Source organism: Podarcis melisellensis, assembly GCF_964234715.1.
Source record: "Podarcis melisellensis genome assembly, chromosome: 7".
Lineage (NCBI taxonomy): Eukaryota > Metazoa > Chordata > Lepidosauria > Squamata > Lacertidae > Podarcis > Podarcis melisellensis.
The window spans coordinates 34,079,582-34,097,717 of NC_138539.1; the positions used below are offsets into that span (position 1 = coordinate 34,079,582).

Here is an 18,136-nt window from a genome sequence, read left to right on the forward strand (position 1 = left end):
AACCGTTCGCGGGGGACTCTCTATCCCCGCCCAGCCCGCTTTCCCAGCGCCTACACCCACTTCCGCCGCGCTTGCTTCGCTCTGTTGCGGCAAGCAGGCCGGGAGGCTCGACTGCCCGGAGGGTCTATCATCGGCTAGCAGGGCCCGGCTCGGCTCGGCCTGAGGAACCCGGTGAGATGGCAGCGGCCGGCCCTTCCGGGAGCGGGATGGCCCAGAAGACGTGGGAGATGGCCAACAACATGCAGGAGGCGCAGAGCATCGATGAGATCTATAAGTACGACCGCAAGCAGCAGCAGGAGATCCTGGCGGCGAAGCCGTGGACCAAGGAGTAAGTGGGCGGGTGGGCAAAGCGGGGGAGGATCTCCTCCCAGGCTCAGTTCAAAGGACTCGGCCCGGACCCCGGTGCTGTTTGGTCCCGAGAGAGGAAGGGCGAGGGGCTGTGATCATGCACCTGCCCTAGATATTACCTCTCATGTAGGACTTGACAAGAAGAGGCAGAGGGGGCTAAGAGGACAGATCAAAATGCAAAACTCTGGACAGGTGACTACCAAGGTGCAGATAAGAAAGATTGCCTCTTGCAGATCTTAAGAGAAGAAAAAGTAACAGGTCTTGACAGTCGTTTGCAAAGGTGGGGTGAACGAGGGAAGGCGGGGAGTCATAGATAAATCCAAGGAAAGTAGAAGTGATGGGTGAATGCCCCATATCAACACACAGACACGCCATGACTCCTTCATTTTGACACTTAGTGAAGGCAAATGGGGGGATTATGAAATGTAAAAACAAGCAGCCTCCCAAGAACAAATGTTACTAGCAAATGAAACGTCTCAAAATGTTGTATGCTGAAAAGTCAAAGGCCTCTTCTGGGAGGAAAGAAGTAACTCACACACTTTTAGAGCTCCCCCTTCTCACAGTTTTCTAGCTATTCCCAAATGTGTGAGGGGTCAAACAGTCATTTGATCTTAATTGAACAAATTGGTAGAAGCAGGGCTCTACCTGGGTTTCTCATATCCACACAACTTATTGCTGTACAACGTAGGTTGTTTGTTACATTAAGAGAAACATATTTTGTTCTTTTGAAATCTGGATCTATTTTATTAGTTTGAAATCTTTATTTGCCACCCTATAACCATGTTCTCGGGGTGCCTTACAACAAATATAAAGGCGATTAAAATATGCATAATAAATCTATAAAATATATAACATTATCATTATCTAGTGATAATGATTTTTTTGTAGCAGTAGCAGATTTAAAGGCCTGGAACAATGAAAAGGTTTTACTGAAATGACATCAGATTAGGCATGTGATGAGCCTCTTTGAGGAGAGCATTTTATAGCCAGTGTACTATAAATGAAAACACCCTTTTGTCAGTAGCTACCACATGCACCTCCTGAAGAAGGACTGTAGAAGATCTTAATGTTAAGTAGGCGCATATGGGTATGTACTATACTGATGAGTATATCTGTAAACTGTGTTTAGCGAGTGCCTTTCTCCAGCTTCACCTGGTATGCCATCTATACCTGACCACTATAGTCCTTGTATTGACAACCTCAAGACTGGATTACTGCAATGTGCTCTATGTGTAGGGCTGGCCTTGGGCCTGGTACTGAAACTCCAGCTAGTGCCGAGTGCAGCAGCTAGACTGCTGAGGAAGGCAAATGGCTAACAGAATTTGACACCTCTGCTAAAATATTTGGCTCCCCACATGCTGCCAAGCCAGGTTCAAATTTCTTGTACAGTATTACTATATAAACCCTGAAGAAATTGGGTCCAAGATACCTTAAGGACTGCCTGAGGCCTTACATCTCAGCTTGATCACTAAGATCACCCTGAGAAGTGCTGTTAGTTGTCCTCTTTGTTACAGATACCCAACTTAATTCACCTAGAAGTATTTAGTGTCCCTGATCCCATGCGAAGATTCAGCAAGCATTCTCACTGCTAACTTTCAGATTTCTCTCAAAGATGTTTTTATTAAGATAGTGCTTTACATTCAGTGATTTAAATTTTCCAAAGGTGGGCCAGTTATTTTTGTGATTATTATGTATTTTTTATGGTGGCATTGTTTTTTATTGCATCTGCATACTGCTGTACACCACCTTGATATTTTATATCAGGTTAATTTTAAAAAAATATTTTTTATAAACAAAATCTTGTCCAGTATCATTTTATTGATTCTGAGTTTCAGGGTGAGCTCTCTTGCCTTAAATCGTTTATTGTGTTTTGTGTTTCTTCTTTTCCTTTTCTTTCATAATAGATATTGTTCTAAGCTCTTTTTGGTTTTTTTTTATTGCAGTCACCACTATTTCAAGTACTGCAAGATCTCTGCTCTGGCCCTCCTGAAGATGGTCATGCATGCTAGGTCAGGAGGCAATTTGGAAGTGATGGGCTTAATGCTTGGAAAAGTGGATGGCGAAACTATGATTATCATGGACAGCTTTGCTTTACCAGTCGAAGGCACTGAAACACGAGTTAACGCTCAGGCTGCTGCATATGAATATATGGCTGCATATATAGAAAATGCAAAGCAGGTAAAAGGGGAAGACTGATTTCCTTTTAGCAAGTTAGCATGTGTTAAAACTGTTTATAATCACATCTGGAATTGGAGACAGCTCAGTTTCTAATTTATGAACAACATGTGTTGCTCTTGAACCCCAATATGCTGTCACTTACACCACCAGTTGAGTATAAGTTTGGATCAGATTTAGTTCAGATACATTTTTCTCCTCTAGTTACCTTATTGAAGGGCTTCAATGTTGTGTTTCTTTATACATATTCCTACTGCTTCATTTACTCCATTTTATGTACATCTTAATTGTCTTAAAATTTTTAAAGAAAATAATTTCTTCAATTTAATTTCTGCTTTTGTTAAATGAACAGCTCATTATTTACAATAATAATAATAATACAGTAGCTTCTGAGCTTCCTGCCTGGCCATCTTTTTCAGAAAACAATTTTGGAGTAGATGGGCTTTGTGTCTGATCCTGTAGGGCTTTTTATGTTCATACATGGCTTAATTTTGAAATATCTGCGGTTTGCCAACTGTCCAAAAGAGGGCAGTATTCACAATGATTAAATTCAGTTTAACCTGCTTTCTTCCTCTTTCCCTTTTTTAAAAACTTTGGTTAGGTTGGTCGATTAGAAAATGCAATTGGCTGGTATCACAGCCACCCTGGCTATGGCTGCTGGCTTTCAGGAATTGATGTCAGTACTCAGATGCTTAACCAGCAATTTCAAGAACCATTTGTGGCTGTGGTTGTAAGTATATATTGGAATTCAAGCAAATTAAATACTAAATAGAGTTAGACAGTAAATTTAAGTTCTATAGCTATGAAAAACTGGATGGCGCTTTACCTATTGATGGTTTTTTTGTAACCAGGTAACTCCTATTAAAAAACTGTTCACACTACTTGGAGACCTTTCTATTTCTATATTGGATGTAATTTCTTTAATATCTTGTTCTATTGAGCCATAAACTCAGCTGCCCTTTTCATTTGATCACAACTAATTCAAGTCAGTATTTGCAGGATTACTTTGTAACGTTGGAAAACTATGCATATACTGAATTGCCTATCACAGGGTAAGAACTTCTCATTGATTAGTTGAAGACATGCTCATGGGAGCAGATTCTTCTATTAAAACAAATTACATTTACATTTTAAGAGTCTTGTGTGCAGGAGCTAAAATGAAGAAGGATAAGGCTTCCTGAATTTCCTAACTCCTCTGCTGTCCGTATGGGCATTGGAGTATTAGGGTCCATTGCTCCCCTTTCCAGAGTTCCCCTGTTCACCAGAGATAATTTTGTTACTTACACCATATGAAGCAGAACCAAGAATAGCTCTTGTTATTACACTTATTCCTACAACTAAGACTATTTTCAAGATAGTCTTTAATCAGGAGAAACGTATGTCTAAATAATTGCTTGAGAGAGTTTTAAGAAGCATAAATCAGGAGACATGTCTATTGTTGGCTGGGAGGTGGGTACCAAATTTAGCCTCCCCAGCCTGTTTTTACTACTATTGCACCTAAAGAACATCAGCTTGCAGAGAAGCCAGAAGGTTGTAGCCATTTAGTGCTACAACTTTAGCTGCTTCAGAAGCCTGTTTATTTGGAGGCTTGATTGTTGGTCGACTTGCTCCTAGGTGTGAGATTGGAGAAGGGGCAGGAGTTATGTGAGTGAGCCTAGCTTCTAAGTAAGAGGGTGAATGCTGGAGAGTTATGTGGAGAGAGGATGAATGCAGTTCACAAATGCATATCGAGTACAATTGGTGGGCATTTGGTAAATATGCATTCATTCTTCTTTTATTGTATTTTTTCTTTGCCTAAATATTGTATTCACCCCTTAAGGGGCCTTAGGGCCAAAAAGTAAAGGTAAAGGGACCCCTGACCATTAGGTCCAGTCGTGACCGACTCTGCGGTTGCGGTGCTCATCTCGCTTTATTGGCCGAGGGAGCCGGCGTACAGCTTCCGGGTCATGTGGCCAGCAGGACTAAGCTGCTTCTGGCGAACCAGAGCAGCGCACGGAAACGCGGTTTACAACAGCAACAAAATTATCTTGCAGTATTTCTAGACTTTGAACTTACATTGTGGAATGTCCACTAGTAAATAGTTGTAAAACTATTAACATATTGGGGTAGAAGCCAGTATTTGCTCAAACCTCTCCATTGTGGGCAGCTGTGTCAAATGGTGCTACAGTAGACAAAGAGGGAATCATTTGAAATTGGGTTGAAGAATCTTGCACCAATGGAACAGTTTCTTCTAATGATTTTAAGTAGTTCTCTCATCATATTGCAGCCCCATATGAAACGTCCCACAATGTTCAGGAGGTTTTCAGGAGAGACTTTATTGGAAGCGGGAGAGGAGGCAAGATTAGTTGTGCAAGCTTCCATTCATTCATTCAACCACCAAGTACAACTCATAGGCCTTTCTCACTGCTCCATTGATGTCATAATCTAAACCAAGGTTTTCCCTCAAGGAAATGACAGTTTAAGCCACTAAACTAGAATCTTTGACTTTCTACAAAAATCATATTATATTGATATTTTTTGGACAGGTACTAATCATTCTACTATAAAGGAGAATGTGATCGGGATAATGCCCTTGATCTATAGCAGCGATGTCCAACAACTTTGGCCTCCCCCCCCCAAAAAAAGCTCCCCCTAACAAAAGCTCCTCCTCCCTCCAATGACAATGGGTAGATCACGGCCAGTTTTTTTATACTGGGAGTAGCTCACAGTCTCTTGGGAGTTGAACGTGCCTGATCTAGAGTTAAGAAAATTGTGTTCAATTGCTTCTTTGAGTGCATTTTGTACAGTAATTCTCAAATGCATTTTACAGATTGATCCAACAAGGACAATATCTGCAGGAAAAGTAAATCTTGGAGCTTTTAGAACATATCCTAAGGTAACAATAATTATATAACCAAATGTATATGATGTAAGGATCCACCCTATGGATTTATTTTATTTATTTAACAAAATTTATATACAGATTGATTGCAAGAAAAAAATAACATTCCAAATGCGTTACAAATGCTTTTTATTGATAATTTAAATTATCAAGCATCTAAAAATATTCAAAAGATTGTTAAAATCAATAGTAGCTAAAAATATATAAAACACATGTAACTTCTGCAGGTCTGTGTAGGCTTGCCTAAACAAAAATGTTTTCAGCAGTTGCCAAAAGAATACAGTGACGGTGTCTGCCCGATGTCAACAGGCAGGAAGTTCCAAAGTGTAGGTGCTGCCACACTAAAATAGTGATTTCTTACAAGGGCAAAATGAGTATTATATGGCACCTGTAATCATGCCAGTTCCACATTTGAGAGCAGTGTACTGGGCATATCTAGGGTAAGGGAATACCACAAGAAAACTGGTCCCAAGCTGTTAAGAGCTTTGTACTGTATACTAAAAGGAACACTTTGAACTTAGCCCTGTAGCAAATGGACAGTCATTGCAGATCTCTGGGCAGAGGTATTATATACTGACATGGTCTCACTTCTGCCAGCAGCCATGCTGCAGCATTCTGCACTAATTCCAGCTACCAAATCAAGTGCAGGGGAAGCCCCATGTAGAGTGCACTGCAGTAATTCAGTCTTGAAGTCACCAATGCTTGAACCACTGTAGTCAAGCTCTCCTGGTCCATAGTTTTAACAGCTGGGTAAAAGGCGCTTTAGCCACTGACTACCTGGGCCTCCATTGACAGAGCTGGATCCAGAAGCACCCTAAATATATATATATACCTGTTCCTTTAGGAGCAATGCCACCCTGTCCAGGACAGGCAATTGACCAATTTATCAGACACAACAACCCTTACTCGTCCACAGTGCCTCTGGGTCTTGCCAGGATTCAAGCGCAACTTATTTTCCCACATCCATCCCACCATTGCATCCAGACACCATCCCATGGCCAGCATGGCCTCTCTTGATTCAGATGTTATGGATAAATGAAGCTGTGTATCATCAGCATACTAATGGAAAAATCTGGATCTGTTTATATGAAAAGTTGTTGCCTTACAACTTCAGTATCGTAATTTGTTTCTTTATCTTTCAGGGCTACAAGCCTCCTGATGAGGGCCCTTCTGAATATCAGACTATCCCACTTAATAAAATAGAAGACTTTGGTGTGCACTGTAAACAGTAAGGAATTATTTCCTCATAGATAGATTTCAAAATGTTTTCCAGCTTGGAAAGAAATGTTTGAAAAGATTTGTGAAATTACCCAAGGCTTCCTGGATAGTCATATATTGAGGGGGCGGGAGGTATGTTTTCCTTTTGAAACAAAAAGAGGACAGTTGCTCACTAACAGACAAGAGGTTGAATCCAGACTTCCTCTCTGAATGGAGTTTTTCTCATGGAATACTCCACTGGAAGAAGGGGGAGGAGGCAATTTTCTCCTATTTCTTCTCCCTGTAAACTCCAGTGCTCCCGAAAAAGTTGGTCCAGAAGTGAGGGGGTAATCTGTAGAACAGCATTCCCAATGCAATGTGAGGAAATTTTATCAACAATGTGTTGCTTAAATGAGTTTTAGTAGAAAGGTTGTCCTGGGCAGTTTTTCCTCAAGAAGCATTAAACTTGATAAAAGTTTCCTTGCAGCACATTGAGAACTATATCTAATATGCAGCTGTCCACTGTTTTGTTTTTTGATTTTTCTATGGCTATTGTTTATCCCCTCTCCACTTCTGTGTAGGTGTTTGTTTTGCCCTATTCAAAGCTCAGGGGAGGGGTTATGGTGATAGTTCAGTATCCACAATACAATCATTCTGGTATATGTTTTGAGCATAAGACTACTGTGTGGCCCTTTGTGGAACCAAGGCACGATTGATATTGCAGACATGAAATGATCCCTTAAGTAGTGTCATACTGGATATACTGGACTGTTTTAGAACAGAGGTAGAGAACCTATGGCTCTTCAACTCCTGTCATTCTGGCTAGGGCTGATGGGAGTTGGAGTCCAGCAGTCTCCCCACTTGTTTTAAAAGGAAAGATGATATTGTTTCTTGGTCACATTTATGTTCTTGGGATTTGTCTATATTTTAGAGTTTTTTAAATGTAACATTTCATTGTGCAGTTCATGTTGAAAGTTGTTCATATACTTTTTTTTGCAAACAGGTATTATGCTTTAGAAGTCTCCTATTTCAAATCTTCTTTGGATCGCAAGTTGCTTGAGCTTTTGTGGAACAAATACTGGGTGAACACACTAAGTTCATCTAGTTTGCTTACTGTAAGTATCTTCATGACTTTTAAACCTGATCAGTAGGGTGTTCCAAAAATAAGCACTTTGGAGTTTCTTTCTGTAGGCTGGAAGATAAAACGAAACAGGAACAGAGAGGTATATGGAAGTGGAACCCAAGAGAAGCCTGTGCAGCGTACATGTTCCTGTGCAACTGATTTTGTATCCAATTACAAATCAGTCAGCACAAATCTGTTGCAAACTTTATGTTGAATCCATTGCAAGGAAAGAAGCTGGAAAGAAGCCAACTTTCTTCCCTCCAACTTTTTGCATCTTTTCAGAGAGTGCTGTTTATCTTGTCTAGCAACTAAATATTCTAAATTTAATTTCTTACTGGCTACTGCTAAAAGACAGAGTAAACTTTAAAAGAACTAAAGTGCTTTAAATGAATTTTCATTACATTATTGCCTTACGCACAAAACAAAGTCTAGCGGTTGTAAATGTTTTAAAGGTGGTTACTTGCTCAACATATACTGTTCCAATTAGAAGCATTAATGGCAGTTAAAGAAATGTAAAATCTTATCTTCCGAATGCAGAATGCAGACTACACTACTGGGCAAGTATTTGATCTATCAGAGAAATTAGAACAATCAGAAGCCCAACTTGGTCGAGGAAGTTTCATGTTGGGTTTAGAGTCCCATGACAGAAAATCAGAGGACAAACTAGCCAAAGCAACAAGGGACAGGTAAGGTCTTCTCCTTAACTAAATGATTTCAGAACATAAATTATATTATGATTAAAATCACTTTAATCACTTCCTGTGGGTTGTTGTGACATATCACTTGCCAGTTTCATGGATTACTGAATTTTCTTTTTAAGTCTTTGGAGCTCCTAGATATTCCACCATTCCATTTGTTCCACCATTTTTCTTTTTATGTCATCTTTAGAATATAAGCTTAAGTAAGTATGAGGAGAGATTGACACAATGGATCTATAAGTGGATCTGTGCTGCAACTACACTTGGAATACTATGTCACCTCAAAAAGGTTATGGTAGAGTTGGGAAAGGTTCAAAAAAAGACAACCAAAATGATCAGAGGGATTGAGGATCTTTCCTGTGAAGAAAGGTTGCAACATGGGGCTTTTCAGTTTAGAGAAAAGTGGAGACATGATAGAGATGTATAAAGTGAGGCATGGTGTAGAGAAAGTGGATAGAGATGTTTTAGCATTAGAACTTTTGGACATCTAACAAAACTGAGTGTTGAAAGAGAAAGTGCTTCACAAAACACAGTTAAACTGTGGAGTTCACTTCTACAAGTAACAATGGCCCCTACCTAACAAGAGAGGCTTTAAAAGAGGATTAGACAAATTCATGAAGAATAAGGCTATAACGGCTACTAGCTATGATGGCTATGTTCTCCCTCCACTATCATAGGTAGTAAGCCCCTGAATATCAGTTGCTGGGAATCATAAGTGAGGATTTTGTGAATCCTCATGTCCTGCTTTCGGGCTTCTCACAGACATCTGGTTGGCCACTGGGAGACGAGGATGCTGAGATGGACCATTGCCCTGACCCAGCAGGCATCTCTTACGTTCTTTAGTGCATGCCAACATGCAACTTCAGTGTATATTGAGACAATATACTACTTCTCCATGTATCTGTCTCAGATCTTTAAAGTACTATTGACATAGTACAATAGCGGACTTTTTTTTTTTTTTTTTTTTTAGATTTGAGGTGTCAGACACATAATGTCTGAAATTGTATGTTTCCATATAAAGCATGTTTGAGTTTACCTTTTAAAACAAACAGTTCAGTCAACTATCAGACGCTATGTCTGCCTTTTCATAACTGGATGGTTGTAGAGATTCATGGGGTTATGGGCACCGTGAGCTTCTTAGACATCTGAATAACTTGTAATATAGTGACAGAATTGCATTTAGCCAACTTTAAATTTATGCCTTTGTTTTTCCCCAGCTGCAAGACCACCATAGAAGCAATACATGGATTGATGTCTCAGGTTATTAAGGACAAACTTTTTAATCAAATTAACATTGCTTGAAGTATATCACCGACCGATACGTATCTTCAGAATGGAGACAAACATACCTAGTTGGACTTGTTCAGTTTGGAGCTGAAGCCAGAATGGAAATCTTCAGTTAATTTGTTGTACTTTAAATCATCTCTACCACCTCTTTGCTCAATTTTAAGAACAGTGCTCTAAAATTTATTGTAATCTGTTCTTTACCATAAAGTTTTGGTTGTTGCTTCAAAAGAACAATAATTGTGACTGTTTCTGGATTTTGGAAGTTTAGAATTTATCTCTTTGTCAATCTGCAATAAAGATCTCTTTAAAATGGCCAGCTGCTTTTTTCATTTGCTTTGTTTAATTTTATCTCTGAAATTTATCATTCTTTCTCATTCCCATGTAGAACTCTTGAGCCAGAAACCGTAAATTGTCCCAAGCTTAGACCAAGCAGGCTCTCTACTTCTCAGTGCAAAAAACACTACAATCTGTCTCTGGTACATTATCTGCTCTGTACATGTCTTAGAGCAGAGTTCCTTCTTGAAGCTCAAACCTCTAGAATACAGACACAGACAAACACATTTATTATGAACATGGTATTTGTGGTTTTGCCTTGAAAGCCTGTCTAATTGTTTTATGTAGGCTCCATAGGCTTGTGTTTTCCAAGATTGCTTTGCATTTCTAGTCACCAACTTTGTTGTGAGGATTGCTGCATCTGTATTGGAATAGTTTTTAAGATGTTTTTATTGTTTTGTTACTTGTTTGCTACTGTGGGCTCCTTTGGGGAGAAAGGTGAGATATAAAATTTTAAAATAATGTTGTTAAGGCCTGGTTTGAGAAACAAAATTTTACTTAGCAGTCATGGTGAGACTTCCTCACTATTGCTATCTGTTTTAGAACAGATTAGAACAGAAGCAGGGGGAAAGAGGACGAATAAGACCCTCTTGTGCAAGCAAGATGCCTCAACTGGATGTAGAAAATGTAGAAAACTCTCATAATTGGAACATACTTTTCAATAATTTCAGAAACCAACTATTTAAGTGTCCATAATTCCTCTTAGTTATTGCTCTTTACCTGTTGCTCTAAAGCAAATTAGCATCTTATTTTGGTCAAGCCAATGGATGTAAGTAAGCTGCACACCGTATAAGCTGAGCCTAACACCCTTTCATAGGGCACAGATAGAGGTCTGGGCACCCACTTCTATCAACTCCATTCTGTTCAAGTATAAATACCCTGTAAGTGTATAAACTGTCCCACAAGACTAGATCCTGATTTAAGTACTACAAATTTAAAATGTGGTCTAGTCTTAAGATTTCAAGGAACTTGGGTAACTGATAATCCTTGAATCAAAATGTAAGTGATTGGTGCACTGCTGAAAAAGCAAGCCGCTTTCATTGAACAGTATTGTTCTGCAATGCATTCTCTCTGATTTAAAGCTATCACTTTAAGATATGTTGGAGGTAATATAAACTATTCCAGCTTGGAGGTTCCTTGTTTTTAAAATCAACACAATGTCTAGCCAGTTTTTATTTTGAACAGTCACAATATTGCACAATACAATAGTACAATGGTATACAGTGAACACCTTTTGAAAATAAGCATGACAAGGCCACGAAGCTTGGAATTATTCTCAGTGTTTTGCAGTTTGAATATGGTATGTTGCAGAGATAAAAGATTACAGGAAAACTGTGTGAATGATATGATGCAGATGTATGAATCATGCATGCACAGGAATTCATTTATGCTCCTGAAGTCTGCACTGTGTCTAAATTCGTTGTATAAACTTAAGTGAAAACATACTGTTTACCTTTCAGCATTCTTCTATATTTCTGGATTATTTTAAAGTTAGTTAAACTGCAATGGCAACTTTGGTGAGCAGGAGCAATAGCTTTCTTGAGGAACTAGTTACATAAAACAGTGCTACAACTGCACTATTGTTCTCATATTTTGTATACATTTTAAGTCTGAATGTGGATGCATTTGTAGACACAAGCATTGTATGTTTAAGACTTAGAATTGCTCCACATATTTACTCATCAATACTTTTGAACTATCCAGTTCCTCCATAAGTATATACGTTGCTTTATAAAATGACCAAAAAAACCCCCAAAACCAACCTCTAGACTCATCTTCCAAGTTCAGGTTGTTTATATGATTTGTACTAAACTTGCATGATGGATTCCGTAGATTTTCTGTAGTTCTAAATGTTTTAGCACAGCTGGCTGAGTGAAGGGAAGCAGGGATTTACCTGGAATACTTCTATCTCATTGCTCTGTCTGACTTACGCTTTTATAATTATGCGGTGGCGATGTTCTTTTACAGTAGATGTAGATCTGGGTGTCCTAGTGGGAGGTTATACATCTGAGGCAGTTTGTGGAAAAGAGACATGCACGCTTGCCATTTTTTCCTCTTCTTCTTTTTTTTTAGGACCATATTAAAATGGAGACAGGATGAACAGCCCTACCTGTTCTAAACTGTTTTTCAATTGTACTATTTTATAGTACTGGTTTATTGAAAACAAAATATAACATACATAATATTGGAATGATGACCTGCCTTACACAGTTGATCTCAGAAGTAAAGAGATTGTAAAGGTGTCTGCAAATGAAGTGTTACACACATGGATAAAATGGATTAAAAATTAGTCTTTCTTTGATTTTCTCTAGGCTGCAGTTTTGCACAACTTTTTTGTGCAAACAAATCCTACTGAATACAGTGGAACTTACTTTTGAGTAAACATGCATAGAATTGTGCTATGAGACTGAGTATCTTAAAATTGCTTGATCACATTAGATGTGTAGATACTGACACAGAACTAAAAAATGTAACACTTGGGGTTTTTCGCATGTTCATAGCTACATGGATCACAGCAAATACTGTGTTTAAGACACACAGGATATAGAATGTGTTGCTGTTGTACTTGGAAGTCACAAAATCTTATCTCTTCTTGCATTCAGATCTACTAAAATTCCACTCTTTGTCCAATGTTTTATTCAGAAGGCTCTTCTAGTGCCAAACTGGACGGCATTTCAGCACCAGCCAAAGACCATTTTATTTTCCCAGGCTTTTTAATTGTTGCTTTTAAGCTGTTTGGTGTTTGATAACTCTGCTTCTTCTATATTGCTCTTTTATACTGTGATGTTTGAATGTTGTTTTAATATTTTTGCTTTAGTATGTTTTGTTTGTAATTTTAATTCTTTTGTAAGCTGCCCTGGGAACTTGTTAAGGGTTAGAATATAAATCAAATAATAAATAAAATATTTGATACAAATGTATCAAAATGAGCTTGATAACAACTTGTTTTAAGTACTTGGAAGAAAGAAATTGCTGAACTGTATTTGATCATATCAATGATTAATGGCTTGACTGTAGATCTATTTTTTTTTTGCCGAGGCATAGGGACAACCAACATTGGGGAGCCTCTTGTAAGCTAAGCAGCATTCATATTTATTTTGGAGTTAAGCACTATTATGCTGAACTTTGAAATGACCTAATAAAATGGAAGGCAAAAAAATCCTTCAGGGCACATTTTGATTAACTACATTCACATTTTTCAGTCATATTAACAAAGAAAGTGGTTCAGTTTTGGTCCCTATTCTTTCATCATTCATAATGGAGACAAATGAATTGTTAATTTTATTATAAAATTGTCAGGGGTCTAGGAAAATGTCTGTGTGTGTTTTTAAATACTGGTTAAGGTTGGTGAGAGCTGTAATCCAAAACATCTGAATGATACCAAGCTGGAAAGGTTCTTGTGGAACACCCTTGAAAGACCTGCACCCACAGAAATGCACCATCTGTGCTCTACCCATTTTTGTGGGTGGGTGTGCGCATGCAGCCACTGATAACCTTACATTCAGTAATGTAGTGGAGTAGGAACATCAGCAAGACATCTCTTTTACTTTTTCATAAGAGGAGTGATGACATATTCTGCTAACAATGTATTTGTCAGTGGTGTAAGCTTGGATGGTGGGTCTAGCACATTTTTGTTATATAGGCTAGACTCAGTAACTGACCTAAGCTCACTCTGCAAACTTCATGACTGATCACGGATATAAACACAAATCTGCACAGTCTTAGTCCACCATCATAGTCCAACATCCATGAAATACCAATAAAATGGGTATTGTGCTATGTATTTCTGCTTTTTTGGAAATATTAGTACAGCTTACTGTATTTTTTATTCTCTTAGGAGCCATGGATATGGACCGCTTTAGGGTGTGACTATGGGGTTTGACATGAGAGCTCCTGTACTTCAAATTGTAACATGTCACAGCCAATGTCCAGTAGTATGCACATCATATACAGTATAGGCATTAGCAGGGAAGCCCAAGTAATCGAGGCAGTTTCATATGAATAAAGATGAGCTAATTTGGGACATGCACTATGTAAAATAATGTATGAGAATACAGTTTTGGAATCATAATGGAGAGGAAGTGCATGAACCCTTTGAGAGGAAATTAAATTGTTTTAGAAACCTTCATTTTTACTGAAGTCTACATTCAACTCCTATGTAATTCATCTATCATTTCCTGTGTAAATTTCTCTGTTTATTTTAGACTCAGTTACCTTAGCACTTATGTATAACAGCAATGGCACTACTATTAAAAAGGAAATTAATATATGCGTTGCATGCAATCTTTTGTGATTATAACCAGTTGTTGAAAGTACCGTAAGTCATTCATTTGATGTATCACTAGAATTTGGATTTAAACAAATACATTTAAACTAATGCAGTTTTACTGCTTGTAGTGAATGAAAGGTGCTTGCTGGATGCTAGTGTTTTGCTGTGTTTAATAAGAACAGGAATGGGAGGGGAATGTTTACAATGTGGTACCTTCTTGAAAACTCACTGTGTCCACTATGAATTATCCTAACAAATGTTGATTTTCAATAGATATTAAGAGCTAAACACTTTATTTATTAAAAGTAATGTGTGTTTACATTGACTTGTGACATTTATCTCTTTTGGTGTATGTGCCCATTTCACTGCCTTAACTGGTTCTGATTTAAAAGACAGGTAGAGCTGGGTATCATCTGCATATTGATGAACACCCAACCCAAACCCCCTGATGATCTCTCCCAGCAGCTTCATGTAGATGCAAGAAAGCATGGGGGAGAGGATGGAACCCTGAGGCACCCCACAAGTGAGAGCCCAGGGGTCTGAACACTCATCCCCCCCACACACACTTTCTGGACATGGCCCAGGAGAAAGGAGCGGAACCACTGTATAACAGTGCCTCCAGCTCCCAGCCCCTCAAGACAGTCCAGAAGGATGTTGTGGTTGATGGTATCAAACGCCACTGAGAGATCCAGCAGAACTAGGAAACAGCTCTCACCTTTGTCCCTAGCCCGCCGGAGATCATCAACCAGTGTGACCAAGGCAGTTTCAGTCCCATGGTGAGGCCTGAATCCCAACTGGAAGGGATCCAAATGGGCCGCATCCTCCCCAATAGAACAATATTTAACAGACCCAATAGAACTTAAAGTGTTTAATTTTTGTTAGATTGTGCCTTTTTGGCAGCAAACCAGTTTATAGGGGCATGAATTTTATAAGCAAAAGCAATTATTCTCACAAAGTAAGGTTGTATGGATAGTGGGGCTGATTTGAAGGTGATCTGATCTTAGTGTTTATTGCCTGCATTGTCTGCACTGAGTTGGGCCAAATTATAGAGAAGTAGCTTTGGGTCCTTTTCACATACATTGCTGGGAAAACCTGGTTGTAGTACAGACTCCTACAGTGCTAGTCTAGATTTTGCAATCCTGCGGCAGCCACTCAACTCAGCAACCACATGCAAAACTAATTGGAATAACAGACAGTCAGGGCACCATTAGTGGCTAGTGTTGGATAGGTTCCAATCCATCCTAAGCACTGAAGCTTCCTGGATGACCTTGGGCAAACTTTCAGCCAGAAATGGTGGGAGGGAGATCCTATGCTTGAAAAGAGCATTGAACCCATCTTCCAAGGCCATTTGTGTGTGATGCAGTTTTGAACTGATCTCTGCAGCTCCTGTGAGCATAAAAATCCATGCACAGAGGTAGCAAAGCAATTCTGCCTTGGCTTTATCTCTCTGTCCTCACAATGCAACAGTCTTTGCATGACCAGGTGCCTCACAAGAGCTAGAAGTAGCATTGTCAAAGGAATCTGCTGTCAGAAGTGGCTCAAGGTTTGAGAACGCGCTGGTAACGTGACCTCTGGGTGTGTCCTCTGAAACTTACCTGGCAGCAGCAAGCAAGAGCATTCCGAGCAGCACTGGGGGACTAAGAATAGCCACTATTTTAATTTCCCACAATGTCCCCAGATGATGCTATGTCAGGGGCATTGTGGGAAATCAATAAAGCAGCTCAGGTAGAGCCATACAGGGCTGCTCAGATAAACAGTCTCTCTTCCTCTCCTCTCTCTCTCCATACCTACATACATACTGCAGGCCCCTTAAAAGCCGTGGACTTCAGCAGCTGCCCCAGAATGCCAAGTGCTGACATTGGGTCTGTCTGATATAGTTGTACCTTGACAGTGAACTAACTAAGTAACTAACCATATACATAAAAGTTACTTTATGGAGTTCCTCAAAGACAAAGTCTTTTGTATTCTGACACCCTGAAAATACACAGACAATATTTCAATGTTCTATGCCAGTAGATTAGAATCTTATTTCAAATCTTGATGAACAAATATTTTCTCTTAAACCTCACATAATGTATTTTTAACTGAATTAGTAACAGAGACAGCTTTAGACACCTGCAAAAACTGCAGCTACAAACAAGTCAAAGGTCTGAGGGCAAGGTAAGGCTAAAATTAAGTTTAATAATATAAAAGCCCTTTTTTAAGGGGATATATTTCCCAGAACAAGAACCTTTAGGGCACAGTCAGTTTTGATTGCAAATTGAAATACAGAAATAAGTTTATATTGTAATATTTTCTGTCATTTGATAAGTAGGCAGATGAACTTCCAAATTTGGAAGATTTAAAAGTTTTATAGATCCTGCCAAATGCTAGGAAGAAATGGAAATGTTGAAGCTCATCTTGAAAAACTCAAAAACTCATTAGGGAACATGTGCTCTTATAACAGCACAGAACCGAGGCCAGTGACAATTAAGCATATTTATGTTTCATTAACTTAAATGGGATTTCTGTTTTTAGGATTGGGTCCACTATGATTATATGTCCTGAAAGATGCATAGATTTGTTCCGTGGGCTGGAGGGTCCCCAACCATCTTAGCCCTTTTCGTTTCATTTTGTAGCATGTTTCACAAAGTAATACACAATTGTTACTTATTTGTTGCAGAAGATCAAGATTTCGTCCTCCATATTACTTTTCTCGAGCATTCAAATTTTAATGTATCGTCACTGTGAAAATGCCATTACAAATTTATTATGGCTTAATAAACTTTAGATGAATGATTCCATTGTTAGGATCACCAGCTATCCATTTCCAGCTGCAGCAGTGCCATACAAGCTTATGGACTTTAAAAAATAACTCCCTTGTAGACTCCTCCACCACTGGGAATAACTGCATGATTTCCCCAAATGTTTAAAAAACGGGAAACCCCTGGTGCAACCTGTCATCCCATCCCAAGTAATCCCTACACCCGGAAGCTGTACGCCGGCTCCCTCAGTCAATAAAGCAAGATGAGCGCCGCAACCTCAGAGTCGGTAACGACTGGACCTAATGGTCAGGGATCCCTTTACCTTTTTATTGTGTTCCTGGTGTATTGTCACTACCGTTTATGATGCCGTGTATAGCATTAAGGGGGGTGCATAAAAAATAATGTCACTCCTCTGCCCATGATGAATCCTGATTACACAAAGGCATTTTACTCTAGAAAAGCCTTTTTTTCTTGTCCACCTTAATACTGCAGTTGCTAAGGTGGCCTGGGAATTTTATATACACTGTTCTAGCAACTGCAATACATTAACATTATACCATTTTCCTCTCATCAGCCAAATGGATGGGTTAAGAAAGAAGCAGAATGAAGAATTCCATTTTTTACTTAGATGGTGGTATAGCCTTGTATGGAGTGTGCCATTTCACAATGCAGTTGGAGGTGTCCGGTTAAAAAACCAATGCACAGATACAGCATGGGGGAGGCTAGAACTCTTCCTTCCTTCAAATTAAGAGTTCCTGCCTGCAATCTTAAGTGGAGCAGCTGAAGCAAAAGTTTACCTGCAAAGTTCATAACAGGTGTCCTCAGCGGCCAACGAGATGCTAAGGAGAAAGAAGCCCACCTCAGACTCATTGAAATGAATGGCACTTCCAAGCAAACATGCACAGGAATGCACTTCACAGCTCTCCCAAAAGGAAGTGCTGGCTAAACCAATCATCTCGATAACAGATGAAACATTAGCTGAGGAAAATAATCTAGAAGGTCCACGAGAAGAACGGCAGGTTTATTATCATTCTTCAGTAACAGTACTGCGCGGAAAAGTAGCTCCAAACCCCGAGATGT

General features: G+C 39.2%; 2 protein-coding genes across 2 annotated transcripts in view; one reads left to right on the forward strand and one right to left on the reverse strand.

Moving 5' to 3' along the window:
* Nucleotides 1–18,136, reverse strand: part of CSPP1 (centrosome and spindle pole associated protein 1) — a 76,934-nt gene that overhangs the window by 57,716 nt on the left and 1,082 nt on the right. The gene's annotated exons all lie outside the window — the stretch shown is intronic.
* COPS5 (COP9 signalosome subunit 5) lies at nt 37–10,023 on the forward strand. The gene is made up of 8 exons (XM_081918458.1): nt 37–328; nt 2,292–2,526; nt 3,125–3,253; nt 5,333–5,398; nt 6,547–6,632; nt 7,605–7,716; nt 8,262–8,410; nt 9,640–10,023. The coding sequence occupies exons 1-8, from the start codon at nt 177–179 to the stop codon at nt 9,722–9,724; spliced, it is 1,014 nt and encodes a 337-aa protein (XP_081774584.1). The 5' UTR covers nt 37–176; the 3' UTR covers nt 9,725–10,023.